Source organism: Morone saxatilis, unplaced genomic scaffold (assembly GCF_004916995.1).
Source record: "Morone saxatilis isolate NCDOM2014 unplaced genomic scaffold, NCSU_SB_2.0 Contig20, whole genome shotgun sequence".
Classification (NCBI taxonomy): domain Eukaryota; kingdom Metazoa; phylum Chordata; class Actinopteri; family Moronidae; genus Morone; species Morone saxatilis.
Genome location: NW_023339763.1, coordinates 7,512,856 through 7,529,939, shown reverse-complemented (window position 1 = coordinate 7,529,939; position 17,084 = coordinate 7,512,856). Strand labels below are relative to the sequence as shown.

General features: G+C 39.3%; 1 protein-coding gene across 1 annotated transcript in view; it reads right to left on the bottom strand.

Annotated features, from left to right (window-relative positions):
- Positions 1-1,978: 1,978 nt before the first annotated feature.
- Positions 1,979-17,084, bottom strand: part of fstl4 (follistatin-like 4) — a 174,021-nt gene continuing 158,915 nt past the window's right edge. Inside the window, exons 12-15 of the mRNA XM_035665960.1 lie at positions 15,176-15,325; positions 9,170-9,277; positions 2,910-3,019; positions 1,979-2,689 (exon numbers count right to left, since the gene is read on the bottom strand). Of these exons, the coding sequence (XP_035521853.1) occupies positions 1,987-2,689; positions 2,910-3,019; positions 9,170-9,277; positions 15,176-15,325 (1,071 nt within the window). The 3' untranslated portion in view covers positions 1,979-1,986. The remainder of the gene's footprint in view (positions 2,690-2,909; positions 3,020-9,169; positions 9,278-15,175; positions 15,326-17,084) is intronic.

The following is a 17,084-nucleotide window of genomic DNA, read 5'->3' as shown; positions in this document are numbered from 1 at the left end:
GAATATGTATTGGTATACTTTTTTTTGTTTACTGTTTTGTGCAGGCCAGAAAAGCTCAATTGAAACTTTTAGATGGGCCAAGTATTTGTAGAGCCTAGCAAATTCTAGAAATGTAATTAGTATTAGTAAGTGTGCGATTCATTAATTCTCATCCAGGTAATGCCAAGTAGCTTTTAAAATTAGTAGCAAGCTTGTATAAATACGATTTATTTATTTATTTAGGGAGAATACAAATTCTGCCTGCTACAGGAATCCGCTTATTGGAAAAATAGCTCCTGATTTATTTTATAATGTATAATAAGAAAACCAAAACAGTTTAACAACTAAATATTAGAGGACATTCATTTTTAGCTGTAGTTTGAGGCTGGGAGGCACAGAAAAAGGCTATGCAGCATAAATATTAAAAAAAGAAAGGGGAAAAAAAAAGCCACTGCCCCAAGACTGAGAGCCATCAAGTATGTGATCCAAGCTCCAGACCTCGGCACTATTGTCAACAGGCAGGAATGTTTAAAAGACACTGATTCCAGTAATTTCTGATAACATTATTACGATGATTACAGCAAATGCCAAAAGCAAATTACACAGAAGATGATGCAGTTCAACCACAGAGAGAAAATAATCTGCTATTTTGATCGATGAAGAGTTGCTGGTGTTTGTTCGGTTACTGCCTTAAGACAGATAATACCGGGGTTTTCAAAAGTAGGTATACATATTTTTAATACTAATAATGATAAAGAAACCTGTACAATTGTCATTTTAGTCATTTAACAATCAATAAGAATTCCTGCAAACAGGATTTTTTACGGTACATATTGCTAGTGTCTGTCAAAATGTATCCCTACTTTTGAAACAGGCTGCTAGGTTTTAAATGACAGCATATTTTTTTCCTATGAACGTGGTTGATAAACAGAAACTAATAAAAATATATTCTCTTTGTGTTACAGTCCTATAACTAAAGTTGAATAATTACCACGTGGTGAGTATAGTGTACCTGCCTCGGAGTTTGATCTTGATGCACGGCTCTCTGGGAGGATGTACAAATGCTCACAGCCAGTCAGATAGCGGAGTTGATGTCACTTTTGGCATGGCCTCAGCATGTGGGTCAGCGTAAACCAGAGTCATTACCCTGAGGGAATCTGCTAAGTGGCGTTTTCAGGCTCCACAGCACAGAGTTGTGCTGCAGGTACAGAATAAATGTGAGAGACAGCAGGGGACAGATTATACCATTGCAAGAGACCACAAGATGTACTGCTCATTTCTGGTTAGGCTCCCTCTGCGAGCGAAACATCCACTGTCGATGGCTAATGGACCAATCGGGCTCTTTGGATAGACAATGTAAATAGAGGGTATTACACATGTGCATAAAGCCAACCTCTGCCGGCATGAGGAAAATGAAAGCTCTCAGAGGGAGGATACAGTACAATACCATGACAAAGGCGAGTAAACAGATGGGTTGATAGCTTTTAAAAGGACTCAGAACACACATACACTAAAGGCAGACAGGACAGACAGTTTGTGGTGATTATATGCAGCACTGGTGAAAACGACAAACAGTTTTGAGTTAAACAAAATCGGAAAGCTTTTTACTCTAAAAAAAGTGAGCATTGTGCATAGTTCATAGTTCGTTAATAACCCCTCTTCAGGTACCTAGTTGCTGTGATAACATGGAAGGAAGTGCAATAATGTACAATTCTGTATAGTTAAGTGCACATAGATCACTGTTGCACTGAACGGCATTGACACTTTCTCCCAATAGAAGTATCACAACAGGGTTTCTTTGTTTTCTCAATTACTCTATTTTTAAGTGTACTTTTGTTACAATAAACCCAGGCATTTATCCCTCTTGCTCAGTCCCAGGGTTGAGTCCACAACTTATGTTCACATAAATCTTTATTATACGTAATTTGGCCTGATCTTTCCTTTTCCTTTTTTTCATTTACGTCTCTCCCTAATCCTACGTCTCCTGCTTTTTTTTTCTTTTTTTACTCATACCTCGCCGACCCAGACAACTGTGTTCCCTCTCTTGATGTCTGACACCTCGCAGTGCGGCGTTCTCTGTTTGCCGTTCAGGACGAAGAGGGACTCAGCTGACGGTGTCACCAGGTACTGTCCAAACAACCCACTGGATACCACGACTCTGTTGGGGCCTCCCCAGGGCCAGGCTTGGGGGGCCAGGGGCTCCTTGAGGCTCCGGAGAACCTCAGTGCGGCCTGAGGACAGATCTGCAAATAGCAGGTCCGTTCCTGACCCTGAAGTGGCCACAACCACATGCTGGTTGGACTCTGTGAAGGAAGGCTGGAAAGCCAGATCGGAGACAGCTATGGGCTCGTCCAGTTCCTGGTTCAGACCCAGCTCCCCCTGGAACGACACTGTCTGTACTATCAGCTTTGAGCTCTGCGGGTCAGGTGTCAGAATGTAGCGGCCGTCTGGTGACACAAAAGGCTGCCCTGTGATGTTTAGGTTTGGACCAATCACTGCATCTGTCACACTGTCGATGAGAAGCTGGGGCGGGGCTTGCAGGTGGCTCTTGCTCTGGCATTGGATGAAGTAGAAGCCGCTCAGATGTGTGTAAGCCATGCTGACTGGTATGCAGCTGTAGTTCTTCAGGCTGATGGTCTTGACACGGTGGAAGGTCTCCAGGTCAATCTTGTGTACCGCAGGTTCATTTTTGAGGAAGACAAAGGCAAACCTAAATCGACAAAGATCAAAGGGAAGGTTAATAGCCTTTCTAGATTCTGAGGGGCAGTAATTAACACAAATCGAGGTTCTCATTAGAATTCTCATTTGCTCCTTTCTCCCTTCCTTCAGAAGGATGGCCGTGATGAGTGAGCAATGAGGTCGCCTTTGTTTTAAGGTTAGAGGTGGCTGAATGTCAGCGTGAGTGTGCGTGAGTGTGTGTGCTGTTTTACCTCACGTGAGTGATGATAAGGTTGGTTGGAGGAATGAAGAAGTCATTGACCCTCTGGAAAGTTGTGCGGATGGCATGATGTACTTCTCCCACACTGGCTTGAGGAATTACCTGTAGACAATGGCATAAAACAGCATGAATATTTAATGCAAACACAAAGATATATAAAGATTATAACTATGATAAAGTCATAGAGCCTAATTTATAAAAATGTTCTCAGATTTTATACTTGAAGATATGTTCACTGCTGGGTTGGGCGTATATGCAGCAGGAAAATGACTTCAGTCAAGTCTAGACATTGCTTAGAGAGAAGATAATTTCCACAAAGGTTTATAAATAACTACTTATACGATGTTATCTACGTAAGTCATACAAGTAAATGAGGTCCACAATGTTTTCTATTTTAGTCTGTTGGCAGCACAAACTGTTGACGTGGCCAAAAGAACAATCTTTGTCTCCACTGACCAATTTTCAGTAAATAATTGCAGATAAATATGAAAATAACCACTAGAATCTTGGCATTTTGAAAAATATACAGCACTGAACTGAAAACTATTTAAAAAAACATTGTTAACCTGTTTTGTCTATAAGTGCACAGAGTTCAGAAGGTTGATTAAAAGTATATTTTGGTTTTGGCTTTGCTGCCCCAGTATTGCAATAAAAGCAATTTCACTACCACCACAGGGCAACATGCTACTGCCCAGTCCCGTAGCCTGACTGATACTGGATTTTTGAGGCCAATATCAACATTTGGGTAATAAAAATCTGATGATGGTATAATGGCCAATAATACATTTTCTGATGCATGTGGGGGAGCAATCCAACAGACGAGCTACTGTAGCTCACATTACTGAAAAGGTAATGCTGGTTCTGATAAAAAGGTGTCAGAACAGTTTGTTGGTATGCAGGCTGCATAACATTATTATAATGTTATGGCTGATTGATGTACATTTACAAAAAAAGACAAGGTAATATTACCATCAAAGCAATAAATAAGACATTTTTTCTGTACATTGTTAGAACCACTTTAAAGATTGAGGTTTAGTGTAGAAGGAGACCAATTAGTCGGCCAGGCTGACATTTATCCCAGATGAATTGGTATTGGTGAATATGTCAATAAGTAACAAGAAATTGCAGAGCAGAAATGTTAATTAAATGTTAACTTAGAAACACCACAGAACACTGACAAGATTCAAGCATTAATTGTAAACAAATTATGGAGTCCTTATCAAAAGTCTTTGTGTTCATATAAAACAGTATCAATATTGGTATGAGTCTCATAAATCCAGTGTCTGTTGGGCTATAGTTAGGTGTCTTACTAAAAGATGCACTCAAATCTGACCGCTGTGATAGTTAAACCTGTGACCTTTCAGCTTCATCAGAATGCTGCTAGCTTCTGTACATGAAATAAAGGCTCATATCTCAGGTCTTAACAGCCGGAGCTTGTCCAGGTGACATGCCCATATATCCAGGAACAGATAAACATCTACAGTTTATGACTTGAGCTGATGAAACGTGGCCCTACCTCAGTTCCATGATAAAGCATCTTATTCAGTGATGGTTGTCTTAGAAGCACACACCATAATAAAAGGCCCCATCTCTCATGTCATTCGCCTGGCACTGAATCAGCATGTTTGTGAAGTGCGGGGGGGAGTGCGTATACTTTTGATGGGCCCCTGATGCACTGCCTTGTCCATGGCACATGCTTCATCATGCATGCCTTCATGCTCAGGTCACCGTCAAGGACATGCAGTGCTTTACGGGACCTACACGTGAGACTGCGTTTATTAGCAACCAGTCAACTTCTGCCCTGTAATCCTGCTTCCAGAGTAAAACCAGCTCTTGTCTATTTTCCTTTTGATTTAACAGACTTTATATTGTCTGAGAAACTTGGCTCATTGAAGCTGTTCTGGGTTTACGCCAAGGCAAATGTTGCTAGAGAGCATATAGGATATTGTATTAAAAGGAAAGAACTAAAGTGTAAAATCTATTTTGATGTCTATGCCTGCGCCGCTACAGCTGAACCTCTGCCTGATGCCCAGTGGGGGGCCAGACTCCACATTCCTTCCTCAGAACTATCAAATGGAAGGAAATAAAAATAGCAGTTTAAGTTGCAGAGTTGTTATTTTGCTCCACTGCTGCAACACTCCAAAAGCCCTCTCCCGTTCTCCTCACCATCATCCATTTTTAACAAAATTGATCTTCCGGTTTTTCACTGCTTGTGCGACATGAAAAGAATCCTCATTAAAAAAAAAAAAAGTCATTACAACTGTTGCAGAATACAATGACGGGAGTTAATGAGGTTCAATGTAGTATCGCTCATGTATTATTAGGCAGCTGCTGTGGTCTCCAGGGCTGCAGGTGCTCTCAACTTAATGCCACTGGCTTCCCTTTGTCATCGCTCATCCTTGGATTTCATATCCACACACTCAGCAACAAGGCCCAATTGAGTTTTACTCTGCCCCTGCCTCGCTGGCTGCCCTAATACCTGAGGGGGATTTGGTTCTGACTGAGTAGCTTTTGCTTTTCAACAACATTCACTCTCAGAAGCCTTTTTTTTTTTTTTACTTACTACAGTACATGCAAATGAGATGGAATTCCTCAAACTGCTCCAGTGTATTTGTGTCCTTTAGGGAATTCAATAAATCTTACACGGTCCTTTAATATAACCCTGCATGTTACATGGTTACAGAAATTTTGCTTTTTTAAATGTCAGAATTACTTGTCTTGTTGCTCCTGGGTAGCAATAAAGCACATCAGATTATTTGAAAGACTCGACATCTTGCTTGAGATCAATGCAGAATTTAACTTAAATGACTTTGCTTATATCATAGATTTATAAATGCATGCATACAAGAGAAAGAAAGGTGGAGATACACAGATGAGGTATTCATGTCAAACATTAAATTAATGTCACACAGTTGACTTAAATCATGTTAAATGTTTTTCTTTGGTGTGCGTCTTAAATAGGTCATATGATGCTCATTTTCAGGTTCATACTTGTATTTTGGGGGTATATTAGAATAGATTTACATGTTTTCATGAAAAAAACAACAAAACACACTTATTTTTCTCATAGTTGCTGCAGCACCCCTGTTCACCCTCTGCCTGACACACTCTGACACTCTCATAATTGTATAACTATTGTCTAAAATAGTCCTACCAGCGACGACTGTTTATTGGGTGGATGAACTGAGAACTATCACCAACACTAAAGAGGGATAAAACTGACAGTCATTAAAATAGAAAAGACAAACAAAATACAAGTAAATTGGGATAAACCGAACAAAAATCTAAACTTAAAAAAAAAATTATAATACTTACTTAGACTTATAATTCGCTTTTTATGGAGAGATTTAAAAGATTAAACTGTAAAAAATGCAGATGATCTTGCCAGCCTGAATCATTGTAATCATTTAACTTATAATATTAATCAGTATTAAACATATATTTGGCAAACCTCATAGAGAGATAAATGGGGAGAAAATAGAAGACTGTGTCTGTGTGTGCAGAGAGAAAAACAAAGTGCCCATGAGTTAAATGTCTTCTTGGCACGTAGATGCAGACTGGACTGACAGTCTGAAAGGCCATGTCTCTCTGCCCGGCAGAGATTCCTCCATTTGTCTTCTCTAATGAATTGACAATCACACTCCCTCTGATGTTTACACAGAGATATTGAGCCATCCTAAAACTTGGCTGCTTAAAAAATACCACACACTGAGCTGAACACACACCTACACACCATGAGCGCACAAACAGACACGCACTCACACACATGTATGATGTGCTGAAGCAAAGCGGTGCCTCTGTGACAGGCTGCTGCTGAACAGGTCAATTACTTTCAGTCCAAATGATAATGACATTATCAGACTATTTATTTGTGGTGTGATCCACGTGGACTCCAATCCATTATGCAGTTTCCCTGCAATTGCATTTTTGAGCGATTCATGCCCTGCTCTCTAATTATTCATTACTCCTGAACAACTGCAGAGAGAGGGGGGAAATGAATGAAATGAAAAACACAGAAATGTGTTTTCTGCCGTTCAGGCAGTAGCCACAAAAATGAAGAAAATGTTATGCAAAGCTGCCTTCTGTACTCTGATTGTTTCAAATTATATGAGGAGGAAATTGTTTTGTCTGTGATGAAAATTACCTTTTCATAGAATTTTCTGCTTCATTTGAGACTATAACCTCTGATAGAAGTTTAAAAACAACTTCGACATAAACACCATGAGTGTGCGCCTCATCTGAGACAACTACATAGAAACAAATCCCCAGCTGGTGCACCTACACTCTATGAAGAAAAGGTGCAAAACTGAACTGTATGCACTCACACATGCAGTCTGCTTGGCCATGCAGATTGTAAATTGTAGAAAACTGTTAAAACCCACACACAGGTGGTTGTCTTTTTTACTACTTTTTGGTCTCAGACCATAGTGGCACCTTTAGATCCAAAATAATCTACCATCACATTGAAGTTTCTTTAAAAAAAAAAAAAAAGAGAAATAACTGTGCAAAATGGCGCCACTACAACATCACAAAGAAGCGTTATTTATACGGCCATTTGACTGCACCCCCTTTAACAGCTCCACAACCACTGATTAACTATTAAAAACTTATTTGAAACCACTAATGTTCAAAACCAACAATTCAACTGATTTTCTGAATATAAAATGAGTCATTTCACTCCAAAGATCCTCTTAAGGATCATAAATTTGAGTGTATCATCCCTCTGCAATCCCTGTAATGAATAGACACACACCTCACATGATTATAATGGGATCCTTCCCTCCAATGGGACGAAACACAGCAATAAACATGTTTGTGTCTATTACTGAGATTACAATGGGATCCCTTGGTGGCTTTACTCGTGGCAGTATCCTCCACTGTTGCACAGGCAAACACACACACACATAAATACTGGCCCTATAAAAACAGCATCACACCTCTCCCACAGGCACCAGCTCTGTTCCCTTTCCCCTCCACCTCCTCGACCCTGCATCCTCCTCTCCCTTCCCTTGCCTCACCCAATCCCTTGAGATGGATTAAATACAACCACACCTGTGAACATTTCTCATTTGTGAAGCCTCCAACACCAAAGGGTCCAAAGGGACGCCAGGCACAAGCCGACAGCACCGCAGCTGCGAATTGCTGTTTTGCTGGCTTGGTAAATGCTCTAAAACATACATAGATTAGATGTTGTCACACAAATACTTATCACATAAACAGGGACGCAGGTACACAACAGAACAGGGACGCAGGTACACAACAGAGCTCAATTAGTTACGAGGCGCTGTTTTCCTTGCTTGGTGAACTTTCTACAGTTTATGTGGATTATATTCTTCCAGGACAATAATCGCTCATCAGAGTTCACAAATACACACACACAGCAAAAGTTGGTGTAGGGGTTTAGAAACAAGACAATAATGAAGTGGGACTATTTTATTCTTTTAAAGCTGCGCCAGGCTGGATTTTATGTAAATAATAACCAGTGTGATTTATAAAACGAGGAAAAGATATTACCTTACAGACTAATTTTCCAAAATTAGATTCTAGCGTCAGATACGTTCCTTACCCAATGTTTTTACGTACAGGACCCTAAACTAACCACCAAGTGTGAACCTATCGCGATGTTACCCATTCGTTTGTGGAGTAGTTTTTTGAAGCACAAATTTGGCATTATGGCCGTTGCCATGTTGTTTTGAAGCAGCCAGCAGCAATGATGTTCTGCAAATTGAGCTGTGCTCGTTGGGATCATCTTAATTCTTATTTGAATTGCACTGCCTAATCTGAAAGTTTGATTTCAGTTTTGTGTAGTACGCTGGACTGAGAATGACTTGGCAATAACAAGGTAGCCAAGCCCTAAAGCATACCCTGCTTTGTCTGTTTTACTGTAAATGTGACCATAATTTACAAAATAAACATCATGCTGTATGGAAGAACACTTGAAACCAACGATTGAGACCATAAACTCATAGCAAACTGTTTACTGGCTGGACTTAATCAGGCTTCTATTTGCAACCAATGGAGTTGCCCCCTGCTGGCCATTAGGAAAAAATGCAGGTTTTAGGTACTTCTGCATTGGCCTCACTTCTTAGCCCTGGAAACTCTGTCAACTAATGATATACTCTCTATATATCTATCTCTTGTTATTTAGCTCTTGTGTGTCTTTGTAGAGAAACCACTGCAAATGACAACAAAACTAAAATGCTACTAAATGAGAAAGCTTTTTAGCATGCCACACACACCAAACACACTTACCTGAAGTGTTGGGTGTGTTCTGTCCATATCCCCCCATGTTAGCACCCACACCTGGTCATGTGACTTGTCATAGAGCATCTTCACTGGAAAAGGATCTGTTGTTACTGCCTAGAAGAGATCGAGAAAGCAAGGGAAAAGATTCAAAGAATTGTTCTAGATGTAAACCGAGTTAAGACTCAGTCCATGGTGCTGAAAAGTCACAGAAGGCTAGCTGATATTTGTGTACATAGTACACTGTACGGTTATTAAAAATCAAAGGCATATTGGCAAGAATGAAACAAGCTTCAAAGCAGTAGCATTACAAGCTTAGTAAGTAAGATTATTTTATTTTGCTGATCAACTAGAAGAATATTCTCCTTAACAGAGCCTGTCTGATCGGCCTGCGGACGTAATCACGCATAATAACATGTTGACTGATAAATAACAAGAAACTCGAAAAGTGTTTTTCCACGGGGCACTGAAAAGTTTATTTTTCTGAACATTCAAATGTCCCTCTCTAGTATATACCTTGCTCATAATTAGGGATGTCTCGATCTCAGTGATCGGTATCGGCTATGTTGAGCTTTATTGATCCGATCCAATGTTTGGTTTTATGTCAACTTTCATGCACGGTGCAGCCATCATCAACACTCTCAATGTTTCTTTCCTCCACTCTGCTCTCTCTGTGTGTGAGACGTTAGTAGAGATCTGACACAACCACGATCAACACACCACTGCAAGTGCAAAAAAAGTCCCGCAAACAAAAAGCCAATTAGAGTAATTAATTAAATGTAATCCGCGCAAAAGATGTAGAGACAACAGAAATAGACACTCTGCAGAATAAAGAGAGGTAACTCAGGCTAGAGGCTGCAGCAAAGCACCAAACATGGAGAGAGTAACTCCCCACTGACTTTAAATGACTCAGATCAGATCCAGGACTAAAACCACTTGATTAGAACATCCCTAATCATAATTCTTTCATAACCAAATTGAAGGGACAGTTATTAACAAAAAAAAAAAATCAGCTGATTTAATATTCATCTTCATCTCAATAGCATTCCTAACCTAACACCAAGGCTTGGCAACCCAGAGTCCATGGTAAGTAAGGCCGCTTTAGCAAAAATCAGATGCTGCTTACATGCAGATTGGAAATGGTGCCAGGGTCCCATTTTGCAAATGACTCACTTGCGAATTGCAGATACATTAGCAAGTCCTGCAGTCCTCTTTCATTCTCATGCCTGGGCTGCAACTATGGTGCTGGTTTTAATTAGTTAAATGTGTCCAAAGAGAGGAAATGATCTCAATGTTATAGATTTGGTAAAATGGCTCTCAGCATAGTACCCAACAATTAACCATTCTTAAGAGTAAGCTGTTATCACATCACATACTAAGTAGGTGTAAATGTCAGTGAGGATATCTGACACACATCAGGTAAAAGAACAGAAATAATAAAAAGGAGAAAAAATAAACGAGAGGAAGGAAAGAAGAGAACAGCCAGGGAAAAGAGAGAGATGTGGGGGTGGGGTGTACTCAACCTCAGGTCTGCTGCAATGTCAACAACAAAGAATAACACAATCCATTACCCTGCTTCTGGCTGGGTGGACAGGGAGCTGCTGACACCCTCACCAGTGGAGCGAGACCACAAGCTCTGTGTTCAGTAATGGGAGGTCCAGCCCTCTGCTCTACAATGGTCAGCCAAGTGCCAACTCAGCATGTGTGTATGTACATGTGAATTTGCCTTTGCATGCGTTAAACTTCCTACATGATGGGACCAGAGGTAAAGCTGAGGTCAGGCCACAAATGCAGCAGACTGGGAAGAAATGGACTGAATTTTGTGTCCACTTCTTTAAGTACACCATACTGTAACTGTTCAGTTTGAGTTGAAATTAAAAACCTCATTTTTCAAATGAATGATGTGATAAAAGACACTATGACCTTTCAGTTCATAAAAGTTTTCACTTTTGGTGTTTAAGTAATATTTGTCCTGGGTAGCAGATTCTCGTTTTAAGCCGGTGGGGCTGACAATTAAAATGACAAATGTCATCGGTGAGAGAGATTAGCTTTAGCTAATTGGTGCCGTAAATGTGCTCTTTTCAAGCAGGCAGGTGTGTGTACTCAACCAAAGATCATTTATGAAGGAAAAGAAACATCTTTCTGTGACACCGCTCCACAACCAGTAGTGGACTGCAAATAACTAATTCAGCATACTTTTAATGCAAAATGAAACCAAATACAGGCAAAAAAAAAAAAAAAAAACAGTTCCCAAGTTGTAGCCTACAGTGTAAGTCACTGAATCCATAGTGATAGTTAGAAATCCTCCATGTGTTATGGAAAATGTAGTTCAGAAAGTCCAAAGTAATACAAAGAATAATACTAAATGGCATTTTAGATTACCAATTTCATCCCTCAAGAAACCAGAATATCTTTTTACTTCAAAGAACATTAAGTGTTTTTGAAAGCAACAAGATGCTTGTTTGGGTTCAGTGAAAAGAAAAAGCGGAACAGAGACCTAGTTGACAACTGCATGCTGCATCCCACCAATTTACTGCAACACAAAAGAAACCGGCGTAATACGTTAAAGTGACTACACAACCAAAGGTCTTTGCCATCTGGCTTCCTTTTTTAATTAGCCGATGTGCCGTTTGTTTTCATACCCAGTGGGAGGTGAGCTGGCACAGGTCTGACACATCAGAGTCAAGGTTAGATCCCTTTGTTGAAAAAGATAACAAAGGTGCAATTTCCTTGTGTGCAACAGCATGAAAACCCATGAAAGCCTTTATTAGTGCACATGTTCACAGCCTTCATCTAGTGTCTGCTGGAAATTACGCCTGAAGATTTCATAAAAGTATGCACATTTATTTAAAGGTGCACAACCTCTCACTATCGTGAAGTCTTGATAAATGATCCAAGAATAATAAAGGATCACAGCAATCTGTGCTTCTCCACGATCTAAATTTGTGATTTAACCTTTTGTCAATTCCTGCTTTTCTCTAAATGGAGTTCCTATTTAAGAGATGGAAGCATTCCCAGTAACAGTAACAGGATAACACTTTTGTCTTTGTTACAGTCCAAGTTTGTGCTTAAAGACAAATAATAGTGTACATTTTACAAAAAGCTTTAATCTCATACTTGTTCAGAAAGGTGTTGTCGTTTCCTAAAATATGACTAGTCTAGTGTTTGGACATGTCCTACAGACGCTCTGTCTTCCCGCCCACTGTGTTTAATAATAAATGCAGCATTCGGACTTTTACCATTAAAAAATTAAAGCCATTGTTTTGTACATGCATTCCTTCTGTCAGTGGATAAAGTGCTTTTACTGTAGTCTGCCATCTTGTCAATTCTTCTAAAGGCCATTGTCGAAAGGAAGCTACCAATGTACTTTGTAAAAAAAAAGAGAGAGCTTTGAGATAACAGAAGAAGAGAGGAAAAGGGATAAAAAGGGATGATGCATTAACCTCCTGCACCCAGAAGCAAGGGTCTGCAGGAAAGAGAGGCAAGAGAGGGATAGGGTGATCAAGGGAAAGCAGTTTTACAGTGTTGGATGGAGAAAGAGAAAAAGGGGCAGTTGGTGGGCCGCAATACACCAAAAGTCATGACCTGAACTTTAAATGTTGTAAAAACATATCACTTCACATTCTTTTATTTTTATTTTATAGATAAATGTACATTAGAACAATTAACACTTTTTTGCATTTAATTTTTTTGTGTTAATTCAAACAAATCTTTTCTTTCTTGTCATTTTTAAAACAAAAACCTATTTAGAGTCAAATAATAATTTCAGACAGGTCTCAGCTTTAAAGTATGTATAAATATTTAACCTTTTTAGTTAATTAGTAGCCTCTTTAAACTGATAACAAGGTCAGGTTACAGGTTTATAATGACATTTTTGCAGTGCTACCTGCTGAGTTTGCCGTCTCTCTCATTCTCTCTACTCAGACTTTCACTTATCTCCCTTCTCCTCTCCCGCCTCCTTCTCCTTGAGTTAGGCCTATTTCCTCTTCCATCCTGTTCCTCAGTATAAATGATGTTGACCCTGGGAAGAACCCCTGAGGGATTCAGTCTCTAAACAGCCGTTACAGGCAAGATGAATGGTGAGGCAGCCAGCACCCACCTGGGCACCATATTGTTTCAAGCGCTTGAGGTGCATTTGATTTATTTTACCTTGCATGTGGTCTTCTTACATCGGTGGCAGTTCAATAGTGTGGCAAGTTGGTGATGCTGTTTGACATGTAGCCAAACACTGGCTGCATGGATGTATACAGATTACGTTTTGAACGTATCCAATTTTTTTTGTTTTACCAAGACTAGAACTTAAAGCTATAGATAATGGAATAAAACACTAGGTAAGTTTTTTATATAGAATATATCTGTTCTAACAGACTATCTCTGCAAGTGGAACTGAAACAGATGAAAGCATTTCGTCCCACCTCCCTTTGTTATTGCTGCTACGCCTGTAAAGCTTTCCATTTCTAGCCAGCAACCATGAAATGACAACTGTCACTAGCAGATTTTTACCAGCGACATTAAGTCTTTTGAGTTGGTTGAAAATGTAATCTCCGGCTACATTTATGATAGCATGCAATGCAGAAGCTACATGTTCCAGGCAAAAACTTAGCATCCTCAACAGTTGATAATCCATAAAGAAGACATAGAACAAAAGCTAGTTGGCCTGAGTATTATAGGATAGTTGTAGGAAGTAAGGTAATATCAGACTGTTATTGTGTTCTTAGCCTGTTTGAATGCTAACTACAGAAAAACAAACTTGAACCAGTGACACAGAAATTAGATTGACGCTTCACTGTTGTAATATAAAATGATACGATTCACTTTTACCAGAAAGGATGAGGATGTGTAAACATAATGCTATCTCAGATAAAGAGTTTGGCTGGGGTTGCAAGAGGGGAAACATCCCAAAATCCAATAAAGAGTAGAACAGAGCAACTGATGTTAACAAACTCTGATATAGTAGCATCCAGGACCAGCCTCCACACAGTGAGGGAATACTACGCAGAGGATGTGACAGTTCTGAGCAGACCTCTTTCTAATGTTACCTATAATCTAATAATATAATGCACTAGTCCTAATCCTTTAATATTGGGTATATGCTGATACCGGGTTCCATCCAATGCTTACATGTTGAATAAATATGTATCTGCCTCATTGAAAAAACAGCTGTAATCTACTTACTGTAATACTAAAAGTTTATAAACTTAAATTATTGATTTGATATTAAGGAAAGTTTAACTGGAAGAATGCAACTCCTGAAACTGAAGTCAAGCAATCAGCTACAGAGTAGACAGTGTGACTCTGGGCAACACTTGCGGTGTTACAGAGTGGACGTTCGTCCCTTACAAATAATCTTTGGATGAGCACAGACACTGTCAGCAGAGAGCACTTTACCCAGACGACAGACAAGTTTAATGTTATCCTTTCATCAAGTTTAATAATTAACATAAATTAGTGACAGTTGATATGACTTGCCACTGGCAATGTTTGTCTTTTTAACTGGTGAAAGTGACGGTCAGCGCTGGCTAAAATGAGAAGCTGCCACCTGAATGTCTTGTACTTTGGTCTTTGCTAATGATAATTAGTGTCAGAGTTTAGGGAACTGCTTTTTTCCATCCTGTGACTGAACTGTCGTAACTGTGAACAGTGCTGCATCACTAGCAGGCTGAGGGAGGCAAAACATAGCAGTAAAGAAAGGATCAGGTTTTGATTGGCTATATTTTAGCCGATACTGGTCCATGAAATTATGCCTGGATTAATCTCGAAAAACCCGAGATTGAAGTCGTATTATTATTACTATTATTATTATGTTTAAAAAAAAAAAATCTTTTTTAATTTTACTTTTTTCATTTGACATTACTGCTGAACCTTTGTTAACACTTAACTTTGCTAAAATGCAAAGTTTTCTACACAAGCTTTATAATGTCACTAACTCATAGATGAATCATTTTTTAGATGTTCTGAGACTATACTTATGTCTACTTGGTATGTGTTGACAGGCCTGATACCTGCTCCACCCACCTGCACCACCTTCTGTGCTTGAATATCGACAACCAGCAGTCGGCTCAGGAGGGGCTGGGTCACGTAGATGTACTTATCCCTGATGTTGACTGCTGAGGACCACACGCAGTGCTGGGGTGACACCCCCTCACCTTTAGGGCACATCTCCTCCTGGGAAGAACCAACAGAGAACAGAGAGGGTGATGGGAGGAGAGTAACAGAAGGTGGAAAGGGTTGGCAGGATTTCCTGGTGCATCATAGATCAGCAGTATGGTGCATTACTCTGTCATGTCTCAACCATTATGATGTGGGTGATAATTCAAAATTGTGGGTTGTTTACTTTCATTGAAGTTGTACTCTTATCATAACATAGTATCATTGTACTAAATTCTGGTCAAATTAATTGTTCAAAACAAACTGTAATGAAGAACAACTAAGAGCAGTGTTTGTTTAAAATTAAGAATTTGTCTGGTGTAATCATTTCTTTTTTAAGTTGATAATTTAGCATATTATTGGGGTTAGGGCTGCACTAATGATTTAACTATAATTTTTTTTTATTTATTCAATGATGAATTGTTTAGTCGATCACATTTTAGAAAACGGTGAAAATTCTCAGAGCCCAAGGTGACTCATTAGAATTTCTTGTTCAAAACCCAAAGATCAATGATATAAAACTAAAAGAAATCCTCAAATGCTCACTTTTGAGGGTAAAGCAACAAATGTCTAATTTTTTACTTGATCAAAAAACAATCAATCAAAATTGCTGCTGATTAATTTTCTGATTTCAACCATATTATCCCAGCCATAACAAAGGTGCATATGCATTTCAATAATACTTCACTATTATGCTATAATATTAGTCATTATGACTGTTTCACTTAGAAACCAGTGTTTGATTTTGTATCAGTAAGAAGCATACATCAACACATTCATATACCACTACTGACTCAAGTAACACATTGCCTCTACAGGCCCTGCAGCCTGCTGTCTTTGCTGACAACACATTTAAACACACACACACACACACACACACATACTCTGCATATGTTACTAATGCACATGCACACACACACACAAAAAGGTTGTGTTTCAAGAGTTTCCACCCCCTCTCCACCTCTCCAAAGTGGAGAAACTGCTGTTTACAGCAGGAACTGGCTAACACATGGGTTATTGAGTTTGTATTGATCTCTAATACAATTACAGGGTCCTGTAAAACCCAAATCCCTCAGAGGAACAAGCAACTTTTACCATCTAAAGCCCATTGCTCTGGGAGAGGGATGTTCTCCAGTGGATTAAAAGCCTTGGGGTCTGTAGTAGAGACTCTATAGTCTACTGATGTGAGCAGCTGTTGACTAATGGACACAAGTAATCCCATTACATTAATGAGGTGAGGAGCCCACTCTGACACCAGGAAGGAGGAGAAAAGGAAGGATGGCCTTTGTTTTGGTGGCAATTTCCTTTCACACTAAATTTCTAGTATAGAATAAGATGGATAGATTGTAGGGATGTCCCAGTCTGATCTCTGGGATCAGTATATTTTAACCATTATATTGAGCACAGATCTAAGCCCAACCCATTGTTTTAAAGGGTATAAAAAGTTTTGGAATTACACAGGCTGCAATGGCTGCACAGTAATCCTTGTACTGACAGGCTAGGATTGTTATTGATTACGTTTCTGACAGCATTAAGGACATGATCCCCTACAGTGATAGACCTGTTGAAATTAAGATCCATTTTGTTTAACCAGAAACAATCATTATATAGCTTTGTTCAAAGCCACCAGACTCCACAGACAACAAAAAACAAAAGTAGTCTACTGCTGCCTTGAGTGGTTTGTTTTGTTGTGACTATGTTATTCATTTCGAGTGTTCTATTTTACTGCAAGTGATATTTGAAAAACGATTTCTTTTAATTTATTTACTTATTATTA